Source organism: Chiloscyllium plagiosum, chromosome 30, assembly GCF_004010195.1.
Source record: "Chiloscyllium plagiosum isolate BGI_BamShark_2017 chromosome 30, ASM401019v2, whole genome shotgun sequence".
Classification (NCBI taxonomy): Eukaryota; Metazoa; Chordata; class Chondrichthyes; order Orectolobiformes; family Hemiscylliidae; genus Chiloscyllium; species Chiloscyllium plagiosum.
The window spans coordinates 42,275,454-42,303,315 of NC_057739.1; the positions used below are offsets into that span (position 1 = coordinate 42,275,454).

The window sequence follows — 27,862 nt, forward strand, 5'->3', positions numbered from 1 at the left end:
GCGCCACCATGCTGCTCTCAGTACTGTGTTCCCAATTTCTGTCCATACCCTTTGATTCTCTTAGCCCTGAGAACTATATCTAACTCCTTCAAAATATTCAATATTTCAGACTCACTCACTTTCTGTGGCACAGAATTCTACAGGCTTCTCACTCTCTGGCGTGAACTTTTTTCACCAATGGTTTCATCGTCGTCATAAGACATTTGATTTCAGATTTTTGTTAATTGAGTTCTAATTCCAGCATCTACTGTGAAGGGTTTCAAACCTGGATCCCCATAACATTACCCAGGTTACCAGAAGCTGTTAGCCCATGAGAGGAGAATAGCCTTTGGGACATAAGGTCCATCAGTCAAGGCTGACTACTCAAGGGTTTCAGTGATGAGAAGGTAGGTACCCAGTTATGGGGAGAAGGCAGATCCAGGATATGGCTTTCAGACGTACCTGTCCTACTGCATCAGTGCCCCTAATTTTTAAAAATGTTTTCATGGGGTATGGATGTCACTGGCAAGGCTGGCAATTATTGTCTAACTCCAGTTACGAGTCACCTCCATTGTTGTGTATCAAGAGTCGCATGTAGGCCACACTGGGTGAAGATGGCAGATTTTCTTCCCTAAAGGACATTAGTGAACCAGATGAGCTTTTCTGACAATTGGCAATGGCTCGTGGTCATCGTAAGCCACCTTTCTGGGCCACCACAGAGGAGGTGTCAAATTGAGGTCACAAATTGACCATTTAAGGGCCCTATTTGGTGACACATCAAGTCCCTGATGGAATGTCTCACTCAGCACTTAATTGCGGAGTTGGGAGAGAGGGATGAGTTTCTCACCAGAATCAGTGTTCCATTCTTTTCCCTTTTTGCCATCTCCGGGAGGGCAAAGCCATGCCCCGTATTTACCAACAGTAACTGTGATTTCTTACCTGATTTCTTCTCATAAGGTCATATAACCTAATCGGATAACACATAAGACCCTATAAAGACAACAAGCAAAATGAACGTCATCTACAAAATACCTTGCAAAAACTGTAACAAACACTACATTGAACAAACAGGCAGAAAGCTAGCCACCAGGGTACATGAACATCAACTAGCCACAAAAAGACACACTATCACTAGTATCCTTACATACAGATGAGGAAGATAACCACTTTGACAGGGAGAAAGTGAGGACTGCAGATGCCGGAGCTCAGAGTCGAGAGTGTAGTGCTGGAAAAGCGCAGCAGGTTAGGCAGCATCCGAGATGCAGGAGAATCGGGATGGAACATTGTTTCTTTCTTATTCAGTTGTGGGATGTGGGCATCGCTGGCTGGACCCAGCATTTATTGCCCATCCCTAGTTACCCCTTGAGAAGGGTGAGGTGCCTTCTTGAACCGCTGCAGTCAACCTGCTGTGGGTTAACCCACAATGCTCTTAGGGAGGGAATTTCAGGATTTTAACCCAGCAACACTGAAGGAATGTCGATATATTTCCAAGTCAGGATGGTGAATGGCTTGGAGGGGAACTTGCAGGGGGTGGTGTCCCCATGTATTTGCTGCCCTTGTCCTTCTAAATGGAAGTGGCCATGGGTTTGGAAGGTACTGTCTGAGGATCTTGGTGAACTTCTGTCTTGTAGATTGTATACACTGCTGCTACTGAGCATTGGTGATGGTGGGAGTGGATATAGTATCAGTCAAGCGAGCTGCTTTGTCCTGGATGGTGTCAAGCTTCTTGAGTGTTATTGGGGCTGCACCCATCCAGGCAAGTGGGTGTATTCCATTGCACTCCAGATTTTGGTCTTGGAAGAAGATTTTTTTCATATTGGATATAATTCTCCAAGTATGGTTTGGGTAACTAGGCACCATGCCTAACATTGGATGGTACTGTGAGTGCACTACTGTATCTTCAGCGATGTAAAGATGTTTTCACTTCATAGCTGTTTCATCAAATCTCTACGGTGTAGAATCAGGCCATTCGGCCCATCAAGTCTACACGACCCTCCAAATAGCATTCAACCCCAACCCTGCATTTCTCAAAGTCAATCCATCCAACCTGTGTATCTTTGGAATGTAGGAGGAAACTGGAGTAGCCAAAGGGAGCCCATGCAAACACTGGGAGAATGTGCAGACTTCACACAGAGAGTCACCCGAGGGGGTAATCAAACTCGGGTCCCTGCTGTGAGGCAGCAGTCGTAACCACTGAGCCGCCATGCCACCCCAAAACCATTTGTTACCTCGGTACCCTTAGACATCATCAAGGGTCAGAAAAACATGAAGTTAATGGAGTGTTCCTGCTCCTCCTGAAGACCCTGTCTTATGTGTTTCTCCACCTACATTGGTCACATCTTTGGTGGTGCCTTCAGCTGCATGCTCCCTACACTCTGGAATTGTGCATGCACCGGTACGTTGTTGTTGTTGTTACGGCAACCTGCTTTGGGTTCAATCACAACACATTATTGAGAAAAAGAAGAGGGCACTATGTCAATTGGCCACAGTCCGTGTCATCACAGAGCAGGGTCAACATTCACGCAGCCAAGTGGAAGAAAGGGCAAATGGAAAAATAGAGTCTAGGATCTTTTTCCCCAACATGGATACAGCCAATGAAAGCACAATGTAGCTAGGTCATCCTAAAATGGCTCCTGTGTCAGGTGTTGGTGATAAATTGAGGATAATGAGGGTGAGGCAAGATGTGGAGATTTGGAGCTCTCTATTCCCATCAGCAGTCACTTGGTCTTCCCGTATGCTCCTGCTGTTGCTTCTGCTCCGAAAAGCTCCACTCTGGAGATCCTGCCCACTCCTCACTGTCCCAACCTGCCTTCACACAGAGGGATTACAGCCTGAAGCATTTTGTGATCAAAATTGACTATGTCTGACCCTATGATGGGGGACAAGTCGTTAATGAAGCAACTTCAAGTGGTTTGGCATAGGGCATAACCTGAGGACCTCTTGCAGTGATGTTCTGGTTCGTAGATGACTGACGTCCAACAATCATAAACGTCTCTCTTTGTATCTTCAACCAGTGGACAGTTTTACCCCAATTCCTTTTAACTCCAGGTTTAGCTAAGGTTCCTTGATGGGATACCAAGTCAATGCAGTCTCGATGTCAATGGCAAGTCACTGTCACCACATTTCTGGAAATTAGCTTTTTTGTCCGTGTTTAGATCAGGCTGTAATGAAATTAGGAGCTGAATACTCGACATCTCCACCCACTCTTCTGCGATATAATATCCATCCTTTCATTGGTTAGATCTACTTGGTTGCTCTTATATCTTTCAGCGTGTGTATCTATTGTCCTGACAGAGTAGTCTCCTTAATGAGAGATAATAGTGAATGGATCCCACACAGCGACTCTCCTGGGTCACATGGTCCCCAGGCAGACTGCAAAGCCATTCTACAAGTGATGCAGGGGGAAGATGACTGACATCCCCAGCAACCTTGGGTCAACATTGATGCAGCCAAAGTGACCAGGACGTACATACCCTCAATGAATTGTTGTTCTGGAAGCTTCCCCTTGCTGTGTACTCGAGGTCCTCTGTCAAACTACCATCCTGTTAAAAAGACTGCAAAAACAGAAATCTGTCCCTTCAGCCAAGCGATGGGTCACCCATCCCAATACCTGCTTCACCATTCAGTAGAAATGGGAATTAGGAGAGATGTTTGATGTGTGTACATCAGCTATTTTAATCTGTTGTCTAAAATCTCAAACATTTCCAATGAGTCTAATAAAAACAAGTGGAGGTACAATTAGTCCAAACAACAGCTCAAAAAGCGCTTGGGGTGAATTGGTAACTGATGTCTCACTGTCTTGGAAAATATTGGCAAACTTTCATTTCAACCACGTAAAAGTGATAGCGAGACAAGGAAATGTGTCCCCCAAAACATTTGAGCTATCATTCCTGGGAACTACAATAGAAAGAAGACCTTGATTGGTGATTCACTTTGAGCTTGCTGCTGTCCAGACCATTCCACCCTCAGTGAGTTTTTAATACATGTATTTTCTTGACCAAACTGTTTGTTTGAACAAAATGAAAGCATTTGTGGCATTTCAATCTATATCAACAATGTCTTCTTAGCTTTCTAAAGCAGGAGGATTGTCAAAGGCAACTGTTTTATTTAACCTCCTTGTTCCTTCATGGGATGTGGGTGTAATTGGCGTTTGTAGTCTGTGAACTGAGTAGTTTTTTCGGCCATTTCAGAGTCGGCCACATTGCTGTGGGCCTAGAGTCGCACGTAGGCCAGACCATTAAGGATGGCAGATTTCCTCCCTAAAGATTTACAAGGATGTTGCCAGGGTTGGAGGGTTTGAGCTACAGGGAGAGGCTGTGAATAGGCTGGGGCTGTTTTCCCTGGAGCATCGCAGGCTGAGAGGTGACCTTATAGAGATTTATAAAATCATGAAGGGCATAGATAGGATAAATAGACTTCCTGGGATGGGGAAGTCCAGAATTATAGAGCATATGTTTAGGGTGAGAGGGGAACGATTTAGAAGGGACCTAAGGGGCAACGTTTTCACACAAAAGGTGGTACTGGTATGGAATGAGCTGCCAGAGGAAGTGGTGGAGGCTGGTACAATTACAACATTCAAAAGGCATTTTGATCCATATATGCGTAGGAACGGTTTAGAGGGATATGGGCCAAAGGCCTGCAAATGGGACTAGAATAATTTAGGATATCTGGTTGGTGTGGATGAGTTGGAAGGTCTGTTTCCATGCTGTGAAGGTGTATGACTCTATGACTCTAAGAAGATTAATGAAATCCATTCAGGTTTTGTAACAATCTGCTAATAGTCTCAGTGTAACCATCACTTGCTAATTGAAGGATGGCACTGCTGCCTCACAGCATCGTGTGTGTGTGTGCATGCTAAATTGCCCGTTGTATCTTGGCTAAGTTGGCTAGCCGTGGGAAATGCAGACGTAGGGTGAGGGTAGGAGTCTGGGTGGGTTGCTTTTCAGAGGGTTGGAGTACACTCAGTGGGCCAAATGGACTGCTTCGACACTGTAGGGATTGTATGATTGAGTTAACTTCTCAGCAGACAAGTTGGGATTGATGCTGTGTCGCATGGGAGTGGACATCGGGGTTGCCAGTCAAGTGACATTGCTCCTTATTGATATGCAGGAGTTTTGTGAAACTTTATTTGTGTATTTCAGAAACTTTGACTGGGTAAGATCTTTCTGTAAAGTACATTAATGCACCACATCAGTTTTTCCCCAATGAATTAATTATCATTTCATCATCAGTCACAGAAACTATCTTTCAGTTGAATTTAAGCAGGTATCATGGTTGGAATTGAGCCTTTGTCCTCAAAGCATTAAACTGAAGTTTCGGGATTAGCGAGTCCATTGGCATTACCTATACACAACTATCTCAACAGCCCCATTGCCTCTTCACCAAGTTCCTGGCAGGGTAGCATATTCTTTGATAGAGCATACGGACATGCAGCTTAGTAACGTTAGCTTTTCATTGGGAGACTGAGACCAAGGACACTTACTCAAATGGAACTGCCAAAGGAGAGAAACTGAGTCTTTGTGGCAGAAAAACCTGGTGCCAGCTGTGGGGCATCAGTCTCCCAAGAATAGCCAAAGTGTTACCCTCGAAGTGCCAGTTAACAAAAACTTAAGTCATGAGGGTAGCTTCACAAAGATTGAGTTTATTTTCTTTGAAAAAAGAGACTTTGAGATAACCTAATTTAAGGCTGTCAGAACTATGAAGGAAATTGATTAATAAGCTTCAGGCGAAATATGTGTGGTTTTGAGGCCAGATTAAGCAGGTCGCGTTTCATATGATTATGATGAAATAAAAGAGAACTTTTGTGGGCGGCACGGTGGCACAGTAGTTAGCACTGTTGCCTCACAGCGCCAGAGACCCGGGTTCAATTCCCCGCCTCAGGCGACTGACTGCGTAGGTTTCCTCCGGGTACTCCGGTTTCCTCCCACAGTCCAAAAATGTGAAGGTTAGGTGAATTGGCCATGCTAAATTGCCCGTAGTGTTAGGTGAAGGGGTGAAATGTAGGGGAATGGGTCTGGGTGGGTTGTGCTTCGGCAGGTCGGTGTGGACTTGTTGGGCCGAAAGGCCTGTTTCCACACTGTAAGTAATCTAATCTAAACAGAGTCTTTGAATTGGTCACCCATTCTCCAAAGGGGAAATTCCATGCCTACCCAATGTTACCACAGGATGGGTCAAGCTGGTTCTCTTGTGGCTCAGTGGGTAGTGTCACTGTGCCAAGTTTCATGTCCATTACAGATAGCCATGAAGAATGTGTTCACAACACAGATACGACAGGTTCATTATCAATAGAAAGTTCTGGAGCTGCTCAGCAGGTCTGGCAGCATCATTGGAGAGAGTTAACATTTCAAGCCTGGTGTGAATATTCTTTGGAACTAATCTTTTAAAAAAATTATTCATGTGGCATCCTTAGCTAGGCCAGCATTTATTACCCATCCCTAATTGCCCAGAGGCTCTGGAATCACACATAGGCCAGACTAGATATGCATGACAGTTTCCTTCCCTCAAGGACATTAGTGAACCAGATAGTTTTTCTTGACAATCAACAACGGTCACCATTAGACTCTTAATTCCAGATCATTATTGCATTTAAATTCCACCATCTGCCATGGTGGGATTCAAACCCAGGTCCCCAGAACATTACCTGGGTCTCTGGATTAGTAGTCTGATGATAATGCCAGTAGGCCATTGCCTACCCTATAAGTTGTACTGTTGTAATTGTTTCAAAGAGGGGCAATAGGCTGACTTTATGCTCCCCCCAGCGTCCATTACAGCTAGACCAGCTCATGACTATTTAATGTGTATGTTGAATAGTCAGTTCTTACATAACGCGATAGCTAGATTCTTGAGCAGCCCCCGCATTATAGAAAAATCACACTTGAGAAACATTACTTAAAGTGTTGGTGATTAATCGCGTTACAGCTAACACTCGTTTTAAAGGTTTGCGCTTTAGATACAGTGTCCCCAATTCATTAATCACGTCATAGCAAATTCGCGTTAACAAAATGTGCGTTATAGCAGAATGACCTGTAGAGGAGTTCCCTTCAATTCCAATGAAGAGCCACATTGGACAAGAAACGTTAACTCTGTTTCTGTCTCCACAGATGGTTCCAGACCATTTGAGTTTCTCCAGTGTTCCTTGTTGTTATTTCATCTCTCCAACATCCTTTATGAGATTGATCATCAATCTGTAAATCCTTCTGATACACCCATGGCAGACGATAAGAAGGGAGTGTTTCCTGGCCAGCCAGTACGTTTGGTATCGTCAGTATAACCGCCTCCCTCTGTATAAAGACTCTGTGTGAGGTTGAACAAACATCATCCTTATTCCAAAAGACCACTATAGACTTTTGTAAAACAACGTTCTGGTTATGAAAGAAGTGCAATGAAGGTTTACCAGACTGATTCCGGGGATGACAACACTGACCGAGGATGAGAGATTGGATTGGTTAGGATTCTATTCACTGGAGTTGAGAAGATTGGGGGGGTGGGTAGTCTCATGGAAACCTACAAGTTTTAAATTAGAAAGGAAAGATGATCCGATGACTAGGGAGTCCAGATCTAGGGTCACAGCTTAAGGAGAAAGTGAGGTCTGCAGATGCTGGAGATCAGAGCTGAAAATGTGTTGCTGGAACAGCGCAGCAGGTCAGGCAGCATCCAAGGAACAGGAGAATCGACGTTTCGGGCATAAGCCCTTCTTCAGGAATGCCCGAAACGTCGATTCTCCTGTTCCCTGGATGCTGCCTAACCTGCTGCGCTGTTCCAGCAACACATTTTCAGCTCACAGCTTAAGGATTCAGGGTAGGATTGAGTTGAGGAGACATGTCTTCACCCAGAGAGTGGGGACCTGTGGAACTCTCTGCCACAGAAAGCAGTTGAGGCCAAAACACTGAATAGTTTCAAGAAGGAGTTAGATACAATTCTTGGGACTGAGCAGTTCAAAGGAAATGGGGAGAAAGTGGGAATAGGGGACTGAGTTGGATGATTAGCCATGGTCCTATAGAATGATAGAGCAGCCTCGAAGGGCTGAATGGCCTAGTCCTACTCCTATTGTCTATGTTTCGGTTTTACTAACCTGTCCAAAACTCTACTACTTTACATTGCCCTATCTCGACGAATCAGAAAGCAGGCAGCTATACTGAAATGTTCGGAATGTCATTGCGATTTTTAATTATTCTGGAAAAACTATTTTTCTGTTTTTGTGCTGATCATGTGTTTCTCCTCTCTACAGGGATTTCCAGGAAATTTTGGAGAGAGGGGATCACCAGGCATGGATGGAAGTCCAGTAAGTTGATACGTGTCCCTTGTCATGTTGGTAGAAGACTTTAATCTGCTGCTCCAATTATTCCTGTATTATTTGTGAAGAATGGATTTTAGGATTAAATTGAGGGAAGGTTTCTTCACTCAAAGAAATGCTGGTGTGCAGAGGGACTTGGGTAGTATTTATACAAAGGAAATGTGGAATTAGTGCAAAATAGCAAATAATTAATAAAGCTTATGGCATGTTGACCTTTATTGAAGGTGTTCATGAACAGGAGTAAAGAGGTTTTGCTGCAATTGTACCAATCTTTTAATGAGAACACATCTGGAATACTACGTGCAGTTTTCGATTCCATATTTAAAGAAAGACGGACTTGCCTTGGAGATGGTGTGGTCAAGTTTCAGGAGGCTGGTAACTGGAATGAGAAAGTTAACCTGAGCTGAGAGGTGGAATAATTTGGAGCTATTCTGTTGACAGTGTTGAAAGACAAGAAATGATCTAATTGAAGCATAACGTGATTCGAAAGGGAGTTGATTAGGTGGGTCCCCCGGCTGGGGAGTCTAAAACATGGGAGCACAGTCTCAGGGAAGAGCTGAACATTTAGAACTGAGATAAGAAGAAATGTCTTCACTCAAAGGATTGGGAATCTTTGGAGCTTTGCATCCCATGTGGAATGCACTGTCAGGTATTGGGTCGAGAAAGTGAGGGTTGCAGATGCTGGAGATCAGAGTTGAGAGTGTGTTGCTGGAAAAACACAGCAGGTCAGGCAGCATCTGAGTAGCAGAAAAATCGATGTTTTGGGCATAACGTTGATTCTTCTGCTCCTCGGATGCTGTCTGACCTGCTGTGCTTGTCCAGCAACACGTTCTCGACAGGGATTGGGTGGAGGCCGGTTTAATTGAAGAGGGCATTGTTTGGCTGGAAACGGTGTGTAGGGATATGGGAAAAAGACATGAGGTTGGCATGAGGTGATAGAAATGGTTACACGCACAATCAGCCGAATGGCCTCATTCTGTGCCATTACAATTCTGAGATTACATTTCCGTTGCAATAAACGCCAATCGATTTGCTCAATCATTTACCATATCTGCATACTAACTTTTGTAATTCATGGACCAGAATACGCAGATATCTCTATGTCTGAGTCCTGCAATCTCTCTTTATTTCCTGAATAAATCACAACACTACAATAGAGTTAAGGCTGATGATCAGTCACTTGGATGATCCTTGCCAAGGAGGGTTTATTTTAGCAGCAAAGGCTAAACAGCTTGGGACTTTACTCACTGGAGTTTAGCAGAATGAGAGGTGATCTCATTGAAACATGCAGGATTCTTAAGGGGCTTGACAGGGTCAATGCTGAGAGCATGTTTCCACTCATGGGAGAGTCTAGGACCAGAGGGCATCATCTCAGAATAAAGGGGTGCCAATTTAAGACTGAGATGAGGAGGAATTTTTTCTCTCAGAGGGATGAGAGTCATTGGAACTCTTTGCCACAGAGAGCTGTGGGGGCAGAGTCCTTGTGTATATTTAAGGCTGAAATAGATGCTTGATCAGTTAGGGAATTAATGGTTATAGGAAAAGGGCAGACTTGAGGAATGATGTCAGATCAGCCATGATCCTTATGAATGGCAGAGCAAACTCAAGGGGCTGAATGGCCTACTGCTGTTCTTGTTTCTTATGGTCTTAGGATTGTGTTATGGTGGAGAAGGCTATTTTCTTCATTCTTATTTTCCCAGAATGCAGGTTCCTCATGACAGAGGTGTAATGGTTTTGAACCACCTCTTTCCTTTCTATGTGGTCATCAGAGATGTCTATTTTTCCCATCCTTCCCATATCCCTGACACCGTGAGGGTGTCAGTCTGTATGCACATGTTTTTATCTAAGTACTCATTCGTACTCAAACTGACCTGATGTAACCAACTAGACTGAGAAAGTGCCATCGTAAAGAGACACTCTATATTCTGAGATAAACTTGTGTTCAACAGTGTTTCGTTACTGTGGGAAATGTTAATCAGTAATTACTGAGATCAATCAAAATTAATTTGGCCTGTTACAGACTTTGTTTACCACATCAAATGACTTTACAGGATGACTGTGTGTCATTTAAAACCGTTTATTTTCCCATATTAGTGGGTAATCTACAAATCACACTCTGGGTACTTGGAAACACAGTAAATTTCATCACTTGCATGTTAAAATAATATTAATACTTTTTGACATTTATTTAAGAGTATTACTATGCTCTTTGAATTATCCTGGGTAAAAGGCATTCGTCAGTGTATGTCTGTCAATCAAGTATCTGATTGAATACATTTGGATTTTTTTTGTATCATTATGATCTGATGACCTTGGGCAAACAGTACAGTGCAGCTGTTATATACAAGAATGGGATGGATGGATCAACCTTCAGTGAGCAAAATAATGTAGAAGCACTACAGGCCCCTTGAACAACCTAGTGATGATGTCAAGGATCCACACCTCACTGGGCATAAGTAGCACAGTGTGGGCAGAGTTAAGAAGGTAGAAGAAAGAAACACATAGAAAGCAGTCTGTTTTGCATGAGGTAGCTGAGTTTATGAAATAGTCTTTTAATAATGTGACCGTAAGATTACAGCCTGGTATGTATCTTTAGTCGTAATGTGTAACAGATTGTGCTATAAAGAAGCCCAAACCTAAAGGCAGTTCTTGCCTTCTCTTCGATCAATCTATCTTGAACCCAGTCAGAAGTGAAGGATGGGGGATTTCAAGACTGGGGGCACATTTTTAAGGTGAGAGGAGAGAGATTGAAAAAAGACATAACAGGCAAACGCTTTACACCGCGGGTGGTTCGCGTGTGATATGAACTTTCTGAGGAAGTGATGGATGGCTACAATTACAACATTTAAAAGGCATTTGGTTAGATACTTAAACAGGAAAGGGTTGCAGAGGTATGGGCCAGGAGTAGGCAGGTGGGACTCGTTTAGTTGGGATTATGTTCGGTATGAACTGGTTGGACCCAAGGGTCTGTTTCCATGCTGTTGGACTCTGTAGCACTATGACACCAAGTTACTGTCCAACAGGTTTGTTTGAAATCACAAGCTTTCAGAGCACTGCTTCTCGTCAGGTGAAGTGATGAAGGAGCAGCGCTCCAAAAGCTTGTGATTTCAAATCAATCTGTTGCACTATAACCTGGTGTTGCGTGACTTCTGACCTTGTCCACCCCAGTCCAACAACGGCACCACCGTATCATATTTTGAACCCACACTCTTGGATGTGAGCATAAAACTTCCCAACAAAAGACCAGTTTCTGCTTCCCAATATTCCCGATGGTCATTTATGACCTTGTACTTGGAATCACAGAATGGGTACAGCACAGAGTGGAGGCTTTTCAGCCCATTGTGTCCATACTGGCTCTCTGCAAAAGCAACTAACCTCGTCCCAATCCTCCTTTTCCCTGTGTCTCTGTAATTGTTTTCTTACATGATTTTCCTTTGTATTTTTTGAAGGCCATAGTTGAATCTGCGTCCAGCACAGCCTTAGACCATGTGTATTCCAGATACTAAACATTCATTGTGTTAGTTTAAAAAAATCAGCAATGATCCTGTTATAAAATTATAAATTTAGAGCAATGCATAAGGAAATATTAATCTTTCTTGCTTTGGGAAAGTTGGAAATCAGTCTAATGTAAAGTTGCATTTGCAGTAGGGAGTTTCTGAATGCCCTGACATTTATAGCGTTGTGAATATCGGTATATAAACACAAAAAAATTGCCACACATGAAAAATGAATGGAATATAATATCTTGCATTGGCAATGTTCATCCACCAATAAGTCTAATTTATTTCAATGAGATCTTATTTAATGTTGAAACATTGTTCCTTCAAATTATTGGCAGTGACCCATATTTTTCTGTTTGTTAGCTTTGTAATGTTAGTAGAATATTTTCTGTAAATTCTTACTCCAAACATGGATTTATTCATGTGTCACCCTAGTCTTAGTGGGGCTAATGGCATCGTCTCACTTTATCTCTGGTTTGCATTTATTATAAACAAACTTATTTTTTAAGAACTGAAAAAAAAAAGACTAATTTACTGTGTTGCAGCTTAAAATCCCAAATACACACACTTTTTCATGAATAAAACAGACTAAAGCAGGCGGTTTGGCACACATAATTACATTGGAAAAATATAGACAGGGAAAACAATTCTTTAGATCAAAGTCCAGACCACAAGGGTGAAGAGTTATTTCTGACTGTTTTTTTGATTTTAGCAATGTTGTCCACAGAATGATGGTTGATTCTTGATTCAGTAGCTGATCAGGTTGACTTACGTCTTGTATTAGAGTCTGTAGCTTTTTTGTCTGTCCTTCTTGTGGAGAGAGTTGGTGAGAGATGCTTCTTGTTTGCAGGCTTCTGGGATGTCTCAGAGTGTCCACTTGCAGGTTTCTGCCTACTTGTAGCTTAACCAATCCAAAGGCTCTTGTTAGGCAGGTTTTCCTGAACTCCTAGTGCCACTTTACCTTCTAAATTTTCCACCATGCTGCTCTGAAATGTAACATAATCTTGTACAGCTGCAGTGTACAACCACATAATCCCACTTGATCTTCAACTTGTGAAACTCTTCTGGTATTTTTAGATGTATAACTGTGCCCAGTTTCCATTCTACAGTTTATAAGTTCGAAAGGGGACGATTACACTCCATTACACAATAGATTCTCCTATACTTGGTCGAACAAACCATTTTCTTTCTTTCATTCCCGTTGATTCTAAACATCTTTCTCCACACTCACATTTCAAAACATGTCACTCTCCTGTTGCCCTCTTTCTTGGGCAACATGGTGGCTCAGTGGTTAGCACTGCTACCTCACAGCGCCAGGGACCTGAGTTGAATCCACCCTCGGGTGACTGTGTAGAGGTTTGCATATTCTCCCCGGGTCTGTGTGTGTTTGCTACAGTTTCCTCCCTCAATCCAAAGATGTGCAGGTTGGCTGGATTGACCATGCTAAATTACCCATCGTGTCTAGGGATGTGCAGGCTAGGTGGATTAGTCATAGGAGATGCATGGTTAAAGGGTTGGGGGTGGGATGCCCTTCAGAGGGTCAGTGTGGACTCGATGTACCAAATGGGCTTTTCTCCCACTGTAAGTATTCTATGATTCTTCAGAGTCCAATTCGCATCCATAGATTGCACCTCTCTTCATCAGTGACTGCAATAAACACTATAACATTGGGAAGGATGTGCCAAAAGGCTGATTTTTAAAAAATCTTGTTTAGCCCTCAGGAACGTTCAAAATGTCTGATCTGTGTTAGGTCAGTTTAATGATTGAAGCATTACACTGAACCAGGTTGGAGACTGAGCCATTCAACGGCTACTGTTGTCCACCTATTAACCTTTCAACTTTCAGATTAGCATCATAAAACATAGCATAACTCAAACATTATGCCACGTGGAGAAAGGTAGTCTTTTTTTTTGTAAAATCATAGACAACAATATGGTTTTGCACCATAAATATTTGCACATTGTTTGTACACCTTTGAGTGTTATTTTTTCAGATTCTATTTTTATTCATTCATGGGATGTGGGTGTCACTGGCTAAGCCAGCATTTATTACCCATCCTTAATTGCCCAGAGGGTAGTTAGGAGTCAAGCACATTGTTGTGGGTCTGGAGTCACATGAAGGCCAGACCAGATAAGGATGGCAGTTTCCTTCCCTAAAAGTCACTAGTGACCCAGATCAGTTTTTCTGACAATCAGCAATGGTTTCATGGTCATTGTTAGATTCTAAACTCCAGATTTCTGTTATTGAATTCGAACTCCACAATCTGCCATAGCATGTTTTGAACCAGGTTCCTGGATAATTAGATGAAAGTCGATACATATCAATGTATCCAGGCTCCATGGGCTTCATGGCCAATTCCTGCTCCATTCTGGATGTGTATAGTTTCTCTGGTTCACTATGAGTGGGACATTGAGGCTGATGTGTAGGGCAAGTGGAATTTGGGATTTACCCCATGATGGTTTTGATTTGTTCCCCGTGTAGAAACAAGGTTGAGAAGATAGGTGCCTGCATCTGGGGGCAGGTGTTTTTATCCTGTAACTGGAGGGGGTGGGGACAGGTTTGATGGCTAATCAGAGTTTAGAAAATTGGAGTTGTTATATCGAAACTTAAAAAAACAGGAGCAGGAGTAGGCCAATCGGCCCTTCAATATGATCATGGCTGATCTTCCAACTCCATGCTCTGTTCCCATTCTCGCCCCATAATCTTTGCCCTGTGAACTAAATCTAACTCCTTCTTGAAAACATTCAATGTTTTGGTCTCAACCACTTTCTGTGGTAGAGAATTCCACAGGCTCCCCACTCTCATGCAAAGTGTGTGTGTGTGTGACTGTGTGAGAGTATGTGTGTATGTGTCTGTATGTGGGTGTTTCTGTGTGTATGTGAATGTGTGTGTTAATGTGTGTCTGTGTGTATGCGCATGTGTCAGGTTGTATGTGTGTGTGAGAACCACAAGCATGTTGGACATCACTGCAAAAAAGTGGTCACCATTTTGATGTGTCAATGATGGGACAATTGGCTACAAATCACATGAACATGTAACATTGAGAAGTTTATCAACCAGTAAAACATACAGACCAATCACCGTTGTCACTTACTAACCGGCTGTTAATTACGAAGAAACAAACATTAGCATTGCAGCTCCAACTATTGCTGAATGGATTTTTTCTTAAATACTTGCAGTTACTGTTTACATTTTAAAGACTTATTTGTACTGATTTAATAAACAATAAAAACCAAAATAAATCAAAACCAAAGCAAATAAACACACCCACACACTTGTCTCCAAGAGTCGCCAAGGGCCACAATCAAATATTCTCCATAGGACTAGTCCCTGCACATGATGTTTTAGAGTTTCTGTGCTTTTTAATTCTGTAACTGTGTATATGTATGTGTGTGTCTGTAAGTGTATTTATAGGACTGTGTGTGTCTGTGAGTGTATGTATATGTGAGTATGTATATGATGTGTCAGTGTATATGTGTGTGTATATATGACATGTCAGTATGTGTGAGTGAGTATGTGCGCCTGTGTGTGTATGCTGTGTCAGTGTGTATGCATGTTAACTTTTTCTCTGTTAAAAAAATAGTTGATGCTTACTTTGTACATCATATGGCCTTTGACTCAGTTAGCCACATGCATTTGTTCAGACTGTAAGCAGCAAGTGTTCTATCCTGTTTCCTTTTGGTCATCTTGTATAAATGCAAATTGCAATCTATTTGGCTGCTGTTGTTGGAGCTGGGGTTCAGGGTCATGTTCAGGAAGATAGTGGGCTGCTCCTGCAGTGGGCATATGGTTATGCTGGCCTGCTTGTCCACTGACAGACTTGGTTGGCAGACTGTTGGTCAGTTGTCTCCATGGCTCGAGCCTATTGGCACATGACGCTGTGGGTTCAATCCTGATACCAGCTGACAGTAGCTGTTTCCTTGCTGTATGCTTACAGAGGAGTGGCTTTACACCCTATCTAACCAATTCTGTCTCTAATGGAGAGATACGGAGAGATGCTTCTGGTCCTTTGTGATTTATGAAGAGTTGCCTTTCATTTTGGTTTAGCTGTTCATCTTGGTTTGGTGTAAAGGCCCAAATGTATATGGAGCCTATAGAGAACCTGGAAGGGACTTCAAAAAGTCAACATTGGCTCAATGGGTAGGACAAAAGAACAGGGCAAAAGTGAGGACTGCAGATGCTAGAAATCAGAGTGCTGAAACATCGATTTTCCTGCTCGTTGGATGCTGCCTGACCTGCTGTGCTTTTCTAGCACCACACTTATCAGAACAAGAGGACAATTCCATAGGTACCCAATGGAATCAATTACTCAGCAGGGACAAGTAGCAAGTCAATCCCAATGACAGGCCTTTTTAATTCATTCGCAGGGTGAGGATATCGCTGACTGGCCAGCATTTATTGCACATCCCTAATTGCCCAGAGGGCAGTGAAGAGCCTGGAGTCACATTGAGGCCAGACCAAGTAAGAATGGCAGTTTCCTTCCCTAAAGGACACTATGAACCAGATGGGTTTTCCCAAAAAATAGTCTAATTAAACTCTTAATTCTAGAGCTTTATTGAATTCAGGTTCCACCATCTGCTGTGGAAGGATTTGAACCTGGGTATCCACATCATTACTTGGGTTGCTGGATTAATGGTCCAATGATAACACTACTAGGCCATTGCCTCCCTAATGAAGAGAGGTGAGAACTCCCATCATGATAACCAAGTTGCATCCTGCTTGATATCAGCCCCTGAATGTGGTACATTCTCTGGGTGGACCACATGCCACAATGACTGGGCACTGAACAGGGAAGGCTGGATCCTCAGCTCCAACATTGGTTTTTACAGCAGTAGTTTCAGGGTCACCATCACTGAGACTAGCTTTCAATCCCAAATTGTACTGGTTGAGTTTTTATGCTAGCAGCTGCTATCGAGAGTTTATGAAACTGGTGCCTCCAGAGCCTGGTACTTCTGAATTCCAAGTTCAGTGATGTTACCAGTACACCAACAGCTCCCTATTCTGGGAATGGGACTAGTCAGATTGTTGGTGGAAAGACTCCATAGACTTGATGGGCCGATTAGCCTTTTATCTGAACTCGTGTATGAATTTATACTGTTGGTGTTAAAATGGTGAGGTATGGCCAAACAAAGTAGAGAGGAATAAACTCAGAAATTGTTGGAGAAACTCAGCAAGTCTGGGAGTACTTGCGGAGAGAGAAACAAAGTCAGCATTAACTTTGCTTTTTCTCAACAGATACTGAAAACCTGTTGGGTTTCTTGAGTGATTTCTGTTTTGTTTCAGATCCTGTTATAGGAGGTATATTCTTTAGCTGGAGAGGGTTCATAAGAACTTTACCAGTATGTTGCCTGCAATGGGAGATTTGAGTTATAGGGAGAGGCTGGATAGGCTGGATAGGCTGGCACCTTTTTAACCAGTGCATAGGAGGTTGAGAGATGACCTCATAGCGATTTAAAAAATAATGATGAGTATAGGTAAGGTGAATAGCAAAGGTCTTTTCTCTAGGGTGTGGGGTTTCAAGACTAGGGGGCATACTTTTAAGGTTAGAGGGGAGAGATTTAAAACAAGATATAAGAGGCAATTTTGTTACACAGAGAGTGGTTTTTGTGTGGAACAAATTTCTTGAGAATGTAGTGGTCAGAAGATATTTGGAAAGTTCATCAATAAGAAATGTTTGGAGGGATACGGACCAAGTGCAGGCAGGTGTGGCTAATTAAGTTTGGGATTATAGGCCGGTATGGACTAGTTGGGCCGAAGGGTCTCTTTCCATGCTGTTGGACTCTGTGACTGTATTGCTCTTCTTCAGCATCTTGCTGTCCTTTATTTTATTTTAAGATAAAACAAAATTTAGGTAAAACAGAAAGCCAGAGATAATATTGAAGCTGCAGAAAAGAGACAGAAATTGCTGGAGAAAGCCAGCAGGTCTGGCAGCATCTGTGCAGACAGAAATTGAATGGAAGTTCCAAAGAATTGTCATATTGGACTTGAAACATTCACTCTGTTTCTGTCTCCACAGATGCTGCGAAACCTGCTGAACTTCTCCAGCATTCTCTGTTTTTATTTCAGATTACTAGCATCTGCAGTATGGCACCCTGCTTTTATTTGTAAGCTGAAGAGTTAATTTGCTTCTGAATTTTTGTCCTTTCAAGAATAAATATCCTGCATTATCTTAGTATAATGTTACAATCAATATTGAGGCATCTCCTCTAATTCAATGACAGTAATTCCCGAGTATTTAACCTAGTCCCTGTTACTTTTTAATCAATATTCTTTCGGACAGTGATTTGAGTTTAGTGAATTTCAGATAGTCACAGTTGTTGAGTCAATAGTCATAGAGTCATACAGCATGGAAACAGACCCTTCAGTCCAACTAGTCCATGTTGAGCATAATCCCAAGCTAAACTAGTACCACCTGCCTGCTCCTGTCCCATATCCCTCCAAACTTATCCTATTCATGAACTTATCCAAATGTTTTTTTAACTGTTGTAACTGTACCTGCATCCACCACTTCCTCAGAAAGTTCATACCACACACAAATCACTCACTGTGTAAAAAAAAGTTGCCTCTTGTGTCCTTTTTAAATCTTTTTCCTCTCGCCTTAAAAAATATGCCCCCAGTTTTATACTAATCTCAATTTGATTTATATAAACTTTACATTTAAATTTCATTTTATTTCATGGGGGGGACGATGACCTAGGGACATTGTCACTGGATTGTTGACCCAGGTAATGGCCTGGGGACCTAGGTCCAAATCCTGCCACGGCAGATGGTACAATTTGAATTCAACAAATAATGATGTTGGAATTAGGGGTCTAATGATGACCATGTATCAATTGTCAGAAAAAACCCATCTGGTCACTGATGTCCTTTAGGGAAGGAAACTGCCATCCTTACCTGGTCTGGCATACGTGTGACTCCAGATCCACAGCAACATCGCTGACTCTTAATTGCCCTCTGGGTAATAAGGAATGGGCAATAAATACTGCCTGGTCAGTGACACTGTCATCCCGTGAATGAATAAAGAAACCAAAAAGCAGGAGTTCTTTATAAGTGGAAAATCTGCAAAGGTCACTTCCCTTGGCTCTGTGGGCAAGTAACTCCAACAATAAATGACCTACACAGATGAATCAAAGAACAATTCATTGCGCTCTATTTCCTGAATCTCTGATTTTTGATTTGATTTATTATTGTCACATATATAGGTACAGTGAAAAGTTTTGTTTTGCATGCAGTAGGGGCAGATCATAACATATAAAGTGCCAAAGGGGAATCAAACTGCCTGGCTCTGCTCCGCAGTCTGAGCAGGCAACTCCTGGGCTCGATTCTGCAGCTCCATCTGTGTGTCATTGCCTGGGCCCACTGTGCTTGGAATGGCACCATGATGTTACATGCTAATGAATGCAACACTTGAGCCAAACAGGATCTTGACTGCATTTGATGTTTTGTAACCGCGGCAGTTGGGAGAGTGGAATGCTCGTCTTTCACTTCAGCCCTGAGAGTGATGTTGATCAAAAGAAACTCCAGCTCTCAGTGACATCGAAGGTTTACGCTCCCAGATTCCTGGATGAATTATTTTTTATAAATATTTTTATTGAGAAGAAGATTTTGAATTTTTTACAAAAAATATAAAATTACTACAAAATAATAGAACAATCTTGCAATATAACAACAATAATCGGAAGCAAACTACTACTCTACTCCACAAACTACTTAGGAGAAAAGAAACTCTACACAAACTACAATTCAATAAATAACTAAATCAAAACAAAAAGAAACTAAATTAAACCGAGTTGAACCAAGGCAAATTGAATTAAATTACATTAAGTTAGAACACTCAGCACAATCCCACCAAAACTCCCCATCACTGGGAGCATCAGTTGGCATACCCGTATTTGTTCAGAACAGACACTGCAGTCATGATGACACAAAGGCCCTGACCAATTTAGCTGACAAGTCTGTATTTATATGGTTTAAAAAGGGCTGCCACGTCCTATAAAAAAGTTCTGTTTTCTGGTGCACCAAACTCGTGAGGAAGTCCAGGGCGACATGCTCCATAAGTAACCTACGCCACCCCGAGAGTCCTGGAGGATTTTCCGACACCCAGCTCATCAGAATGTTCTTCCTCACACAAAATGAAAGAATATTAAACAAGTTTCTTCCCATGCATGTCCAAAGAGGGGAAATTTGGCGAACCCAGGAGGAGGGGTACCAGATCTACCTTGACCTTGGTTCTCAAGACCTCTTTCATAACACTCGCTATAGCGCCCCAATACCTACGAAGCTTTTGGCATGGCCACAAGCAATGAGTAAGAGTACCAACATCTGTTTTACATTTGGGGCATATTGGGGATGCTCCCTTCTTAAATTTCACAAGCTGCTCTGGTGCCAAATAAACCCTGTGGAGTGCCTTCTTTTGCATAGCCTGCGTCCTTTTGTAAATCAAAATCTTCCTTATGTTCTCCCAAATATCCTCCCACTCCTCTGGTGAGATCTCTACCCCCAATTCCTGAGCCAAGATTCCACACAGCCGCTCGATGTCCTTCGAGACACTACCTCTTAATAAATGATAGAGGGTGCTGACCAAGAGAGTGCCTGTGGAGCAAAGTACTCTCCTCTGCATATCTGACTGAAAGGGACTAACCATTAATCTAGTCTTTTTTTCTGTGTAAAGTCCCTAATCTGAAAGTAACGAAAGAGGTCATGCCTATATAGTTCATATTTCTGGCTCAGCCGCACGAAAGACATCATGACCTCCAGTCAAATAAATCTCCCAAAAAGGAGACTCCTCTAGATTCCCAGAGCTTAAAGCTGGAATCCATTGATCCTGGCATTCCTACTATGTGAGTAAAAAGGGAATTTTTGTAAATTGCCCTCACTTTATTGCTACATTCTCCATGCTTTAACTGTGTTAAGGACAATCGGACTTCTGCAATGGTCCATAACAGTCCTCATCTTATCCATGAACAACAGATTAATGAGGGCTCAATGTCTAGCCAGATTGACCGCGGGTCCTGGCAAGCCTAATCAGCCACGTAGGATAGTAGGGAACTTAGTTGGTATTTCTTAAAGTCTAGGAAATCCACACCTCCCATCCCCTGCAGAAGCTGCAATTTGGCAAACTTAACAAGATGCCGCCTATGACACCAGATAAAAGAGTCAAGCCAACTGTTAAGCTTCCATAGCGCCTGCCTGGGCAGCATCAAAGGGAACATTCACATGGGATATATAAAACGAGGAAGAACATTCATTTTAACCAAAGCTATTCTACTCAACCAGGATATCAGAAGATCCTCCCAGCGCCGAAAGTCCTGTCTTATCTTCTCTAGCAACTGCACAAAGTTAGCTTGATATAATTGATCGAAGGCGGGGGTGATAAAAAATGCATAAATACAAGAAACCTCCCTGTGACCATCTGAAAGGGAATCGGATTCCACCCCCAACATCGGGTACTCTAACAAGACCCTGAACAGGCATGGCCTCCGATTTTGTAAAATTAATTTTACAAAATTGTAAAAATTGATTGTACCCCAAGAAAGATCCAAATAAATTAATCAAATGTATTAAACAGGGCACAGATATCGTCAGGTTAATTAGAAAGGGAAGAACATCATCTCCGTAAAGGGTCATCTTATACCTGCCTGACCCCACCTCCGGAGCAGTTATATTGGGGTCCCTCCGGATGGCCTCTGCCAACAGCTCAATCATCAATGTAAATAGCGAGAGGGGACACTCTTGTCGGCTGCCTCTGCCAATGCTAAAATTGTCAGATCTTATACCATTAGTGAGAACTGCCTCTTTTGGATCACTATATAATACTGTTACCCACTCGGCAAAAACCCCTCCAAATCAAATTGTTCCAGTTCATAAAAAAGGTACGCCCACTTCACCTGGTCAAATGCTTTCTCTGCATCAAGGGAGACTACAAAGCCTGGAATCAGCCCTTGCTGGCACATCTGGACCATAATTAGTACTCTTCTAATTTTATTAGAGGACTTGTGACCCCTAATAAAATCTGCCTGATCCTCCCTTACAATAGAGGGCAAGACTGTCTCCAGCCTCAACGCCAGTATTTTCAACAAAATTTTAAAGTCCATATTTAATAACGATATGGGCCTTTATGAAATACAATCCTCTGGGGCTTTCCCTGTCTTGAGAATAAGAGAAATATTTGCTTCTCTCAGAGAGGATGGCAGGCGGCCCTGATTGTATGAATAATTATATATATCCAACATTGGCCCAGCCAGCATGTCTATAAACTCCTTATAAAACACTCCGAAATCCATCTGGGCCGGGTGCTTTACCACTCTGGAGCTGCCTCACCACTTCTTGGATTGTCAGAGGGGCATTCAAAAGAGACGTCTGCTCCGAAGTTACACCTGGGAGATCCAAGGTCTCACCAGTTTGTCCTCACAGCCCTCTGACCGGTACAACCCAGAGTAGAACTTCCTGAATGCTGCGTTAATCTGTTTGGGATCGCAGGTGATAGCACCAGCATACTCTGTGATGGATGTGATAAATTGGGGGGGCACTCTTCTTTCTGGCCAAGTATGCCAGATACCTAACCAATTTATCACCATATTCGAATAACCTCTGTTTCGCAAAGGGAATCTCCCTCTTTGCTGTCTGTGTGAGCACAGCATTCAAAGCAGCCCTGAGCGCTGTAATCCGCTGCAACTTGGTTACAGACGGTCTGTCAAAATATGCTGTCTCGGCTGCCTTCAGCTGAGCCTCGAGCATACACTACTGCTCTCCCTTCTGCCGCTTTCGAGTCGCCGAGTAAGAAATAATCAAATCCCTTGCATAGGTTTTGGCAGTCTCCCAGAGCAACAACAGCTTACTGGCCGTATCCGAATTAACATCCTAGAAAACTTGAAATTCCTGCGAAAAATACTCAATGAACTTGCTATCCTTTAGGAGAAGAGGATCCATGAACCAATGCCGCAAGCCTGTCCCATCACCACCGACCTTAACCTCCATGTACACTGCTGCATGATCAGAAATGGCTATGTTCCCACTTCTGCAAGACAGCACAGAATTCAAAAAGGCCGCTGGGGCAAAAAACACGTCAATCCTGGTACAGCACCTATGTGGCTTAGAGAAAAAGCTGAAGACCCTACCCTCAGGGTGAAGACATCTCCATCCATCCACCAACCCCAGCTCCCTGTTCAGGTCCACCTCGATTGCGGGATATACCTGCGAGACTCCTAGGCATCCTATCCACCTCGAGGTCCATAAGCCGGTTAAAGTCTCCCGCTACAATTGTATGATGCGCCCCAAGGACCATCAACCTGGAGAGAGCATCCATGAAAAAATTTGAGGGACTGTGCCCGGGGGGGCAACTTGCATTCAAGATCCCATATTCCTCTCCATGTATTAAAGCTTTAAGGATCAGAAACCGCCCACATTCATCCTTAATTTGGTCTAACAACTGAAATGGAAGATTCTTCTGAATGAGTATAGCTACTCCTCTACTCTTAAAACTAAAGGATGAGAAAACACCTGGCCAAATCCTCCCTGCTGCAACTTTAAGTGCTCCTTATTGGTTAAATGTGTTTCTTGCAGCAAGGCCATATTGACCCTTTCCTTTCTAAGGCTTGAAAGTATCTCTTTTCTTTTAATCGGTGAGTGACTCTCCTTCATGTTCCAGGTGCACCATTTCAATGAACGGTTAGCCATAGCCGTCCGAAGCAGCCCGTGATTCCCCGGGAGGAAGAACCCTATTTATAATGCACCAAGTGAAAACAGTAAACAGTTCATATAAACTTGAAAATACAACTACAAAAACTACCAAATCAAAACTTCTAACAATTACTTCTACAATGAACCAACACTTAACATAACTCAGAGGAGACTTTCCCCCTTAATCACAGGGACACTCATACTACCCACAGACCCCTCTATGGCTTGTAGCTCCTTCTAGCTGGAACCGCACCCCTAACCCAGATGAAACAAAGTACAAGAAAGTTACATGCATCTTACAACAAGAAAATTAAGAGTGGCATTCAACCCACCCGCCATAGTTTGACCCTAGGCAGTCCTGGTGAAAAAAGGAAGACCCCATCACTCCCCCCGGACTAAGAAAGAGAATCAAAAAGGGAATGATGAAAAAACAAAGGCTAACAGTAGAGGAGAAGGAAGGGGGAGGAGAGGGAAGAAGAAAAAGGGAGACCCCCACATATTAGAAAAACAAACCAGGCAAACCTGGCAAACTACAGGAAAAAAAACAAAGTGAACACCATTGTCCATATAATTTCAGCCAGCCAATCTATCTTTAGGTGTCCAGGAAGTATTTTGCCTTTTCCGATGAATCAAAACTAAATGTGAACCCTCCATGGTTGAAATGTAATATTGCTGGATATCTTAAGAGTACTGAATATTCAAGACCCTCAGCCTCCTTTTTACCTCATCAAAAGCCTTCCTCTTACGGATCATAGCCACAGAAAAGTTTTGAAACATAATTCGTGATCCTTTATATGTCAGACCTGTGGATCCTTCCAGCACCATTTGCTTGTTTTTGTAGTGCTGGAGTCACTCTAGGACCGGGTGGGGGCTCTGGTCCGACCCAGGCCTGCGCACTGCGACCCAGTGAGCCCGCTCAACCCGCACCCAGTTGGCCCCGACTTCCAGCTTCAAAAACTGCGGGAGCCATTGCTTCAAGAAGCTGACCAGCCGGCCTCCTCCTTCCCGCTCCGGCAGCCCGATTGGGCAGATATTCTTCCGACGGCCTTGATTTTCAAGGTCATCGAATCGACCTGCTCGACTAAGGCCCGTACTAACCGTTCCAGAGCCGGGACCTGGCCCACCGAGGATTCCACTGCGGTTTCGGAAGCCGCGGCCCATTGCTCCACCTCCACCACGTGCTGCCCGAGACACTGGATCTCCAGGTTATGCATCTGCAGCATGGCCGAGATCGGTTTCAGCCTGTCTGGGTCTCCTCCATTGCTGAATCGATCTTCGCTCTGAGTTTCACAAACTCCGAGACCAGAGTCTGCTCCACAGGTAAGTCCCTGGGGAACGTTCGCGAACACTGGCGCCACAGCCAGTACTGCAGGACAGTGCCCTGCTTGGTGGGATCCTCGTGATCCTTTTTCCTTAATCATTTCTTTTCCTTCCCTTTGAAACAAACCACTGAAACTAATAAATAGTAGTTCTAAGGGTCTAGAATCAGTGAATTGCACCACAGTGGGTAGAAAGGGAGGGTGAATGCATGATTTTATCAGACCTACTGGATCACCGCCATCTTGGATCTCTGGATGAATGTTCCATCTGGCAGTAATCTGGATGCTGAACCAGCCTGCTCGTTATGTTGTAGTTGCCGCCCCACCACCAAGGATATATTTCCCTCCCCACCCCTATCAGCGTTCTGGAAAGACCACTCCCTCCCCGACTCCCTTGTCAGATCCACACCCCCCCTTTCAGAGAACACCTCTGGGACACCCGCACCAACCAACCCAACCGCCCTGTGGCTGAACACTTTAACTTCCCCTCCCACTCCGCCAACACGATGCCTGGAGGAAGAGCGACTCATCTTCCGCCTAGGAACTCTCCAACCACAGAGGATGAATGCGGATTTCTCTAGCTTCCTCATTTCCCCTCCCCCCACCTTTTCTCAGTCCCAACCCTCAGACCGCCTTCTTGACCTGCAATCTTCTTACCGACCTCTCCATTCCCACCCCCTCTCCGGCCTATCACCCTCACCTTAACCTCCTTCTACCTATCGCATTCCCAACGCCCCTCCCCTAAGTTCCTCCTCCCTACCTTTTTATCTTAGCCTGCTTGGCACACCCTCCTCATTCCTGAAGAAGGGCTTATGCCCGAAACGTCGATTCTCCTTCTCCTTTGATGCTGCCTGACCTGCTTCGCTTTTCCAGCAACACATTTTTAAGCTCAAACATGCAGGGTCTACATGATAACCGGGTGTTTGTTCTTTCCCTTCGACCAAACTGTCAAACCATAATATTGCTGCTAGGCTTCCAACAGTAATGAAGCGTTTGGTAGGTTTTAATTTGTTTGCTCAAGAAAGTGTGAATGCAGATTGAATGAAAATTGATTAAGCTGTACATTAACTGGCAAACTGTGCTTTGTGGTCTTGAAGCAAAATGTTTCTGCACAACGCTCCCATTGATGCACTAGCTACAGCGCTCCCAAGGTTTTATTTCCTGTTTACAGTTGTGCAGTTAATCTTGTGCATTGGATTTTTGTCCTTTCGATAGAGGCAGAAAATCTGGCTTCTTTGGCTCTAAAAGCTACACTGTTCCTTTGTCAGGAAACGAAGGATCCATGGACCAGAGGTTACATTTTGTTACAATTGGGATAATCCTGGATTTAGTGCATGACAGCTCTTTGTTTGCTTCTTTGACATGACCATTAACTACTTTGAACATAGAACAGTACAGCACGGGAACAGGCCCTTCAGCCCACTATGTTTGTGCCAGCCACGATGCCATTCTAAACTAATCCCATCTGCCTGCACATAAAGGACATAGACATAGGAACAGAAGTTAGGCCATTCAGCCCATTGAGTCCACACTGACTGTCCGAGGAGCATCCCACCCAGCCCCTACCCTATAACCCTGCATTTCCCATGGCTCATGCCTGCACATCCCTGGAAACTATGAGACAATGAGTCTGCTCCGCCATTCAATCGTGGCTGATGGTTTTATCAACCCCATTCTCCAACTTTCTCCCCGTGACCGTTGATCCCCTTGGAAATCAAGAACCTATCTATCTCTGTCTTAAATATACTCAATGACCTGGCCTCCACAACCTTCTGTGGCAATGGAATCAATAGATTCACCACTCTTTGGCTGAAAAAGTTTATCCTCATCTCCATTCTAAAGCACCTTCCCTTTACTCTAGCACTGTGCCTTCTGGTTTTCGTCTCTCCTGCCAATGGAAACATCTTCCCACTGTCCACTCTGTCCAGGCCATTCAGTATTCTGTAAGTTTCAATCAGATCCCCCCTCATCCTTCTAAACTTCATTGCATACCATCCCAGAGTCCTCAAATGTTCCTTTTATAATAAGCTTTTCATTCCTAGAATCATTCTCCTGAACTTCCTCTGTACCCATGTTGAAGACTCCCCGAGAGCTTCCGTAGGTAAGGGAGGACTCACGGGAGTCTACTCAACCTTCCCTCAGTTCTTTCCCTTCAATTGTCTAGAATAAAATTCTTACAAGCAGTCCATTAAAGGTTTAGTACATGTATTTAATCATTCACTATTTAATACAGAATCACAGTTACATAGTAACAAGGCACCAAGCCCCAGTCTAAGTACAGGTTCTAAAACCTCAGCAGAGTAGTGGTACCAGAACTTACCAACCTAGTACTCCCTTGGACTACTCCAAAGTGGCACTCACAGTCTTCAGTATTTATACAGTTTTTACCCAATCATCATGTCAGTCAAACATCTGCAGATGAACACGATGTCCTCACCACACTCCAGCTGTGTCTTTGATAAACTTAAGTTAGTCTTTTCCTGACTGTGATCGCTTAATCACATTACTGATTTTTGTGATCTAGAGTAGCGATAACAAAAACCTATCCTTATGACCATTTGTACTGACTCGGGTGACAACATTAATTACTAGGATCTCCTAAAGTTAAAAATCACACAACACCAGGTTATAGTCCAACAGGTTTAATTGGAAGCACTAGCTTTCGGAACGCTGCTCCTTCATCAGGTGGTTGTGGAGGACACCATTGTAAGATACAGAATTTATAGCAAAAGTTTACAGTGTGATGTAACTGAAATTATACATTGAAAAATACCTTGATTGTTTGTTGAGTCTTTCATCTGTTAGAGTGACCATGTTAGTTTCACTTCTTTCATATGTAAATCACAAAACTGTTTTTAAAAGTCACATTCTCAGGTTTCCTGTAACAATGGGTATTAGCCAGATAATATGTTGAAGGTAAAAACAATGACTGCAGATGCTGGAAACCAGATTTTGGATTAGTGGTGCTGGAAGAGCACAGCAGTTCAGGCAGCATCCGAGGAGCAGCAAAATCGACGTTTCGGGCAAAAGCCCTTCATCAGGAATAAAGGCAGAGAGCTTGAAGCGTGGAGAGATAAGCTAGAGGAGGGTGG

The 27,862-nt window shown here is 43.3% G+C and overlaps 1 protein-coding gene across 1 annotated transcript in view; it reads left to right on the top strand.

The window, feature by feature from the left end:
• Window positions 1-27,862, top strand: part of col27a1b (collagen, type XXVII, alpha 1b) — a 551,847-nt gene that overhangs the window by 226,056 nt on the left and 297,929 nt on the right. Inside the window, exon 13 of the mRNA XM_043719710.1 lies at window positions 8,207-8,260. Coding sequence (XP_043575645.1) covers window positions 8,207-8,260 — 54 coding nt within the window. The remainder of the gene's footprint in view (window positions 1-8,206; window positions 8,261-27,862) is intronic.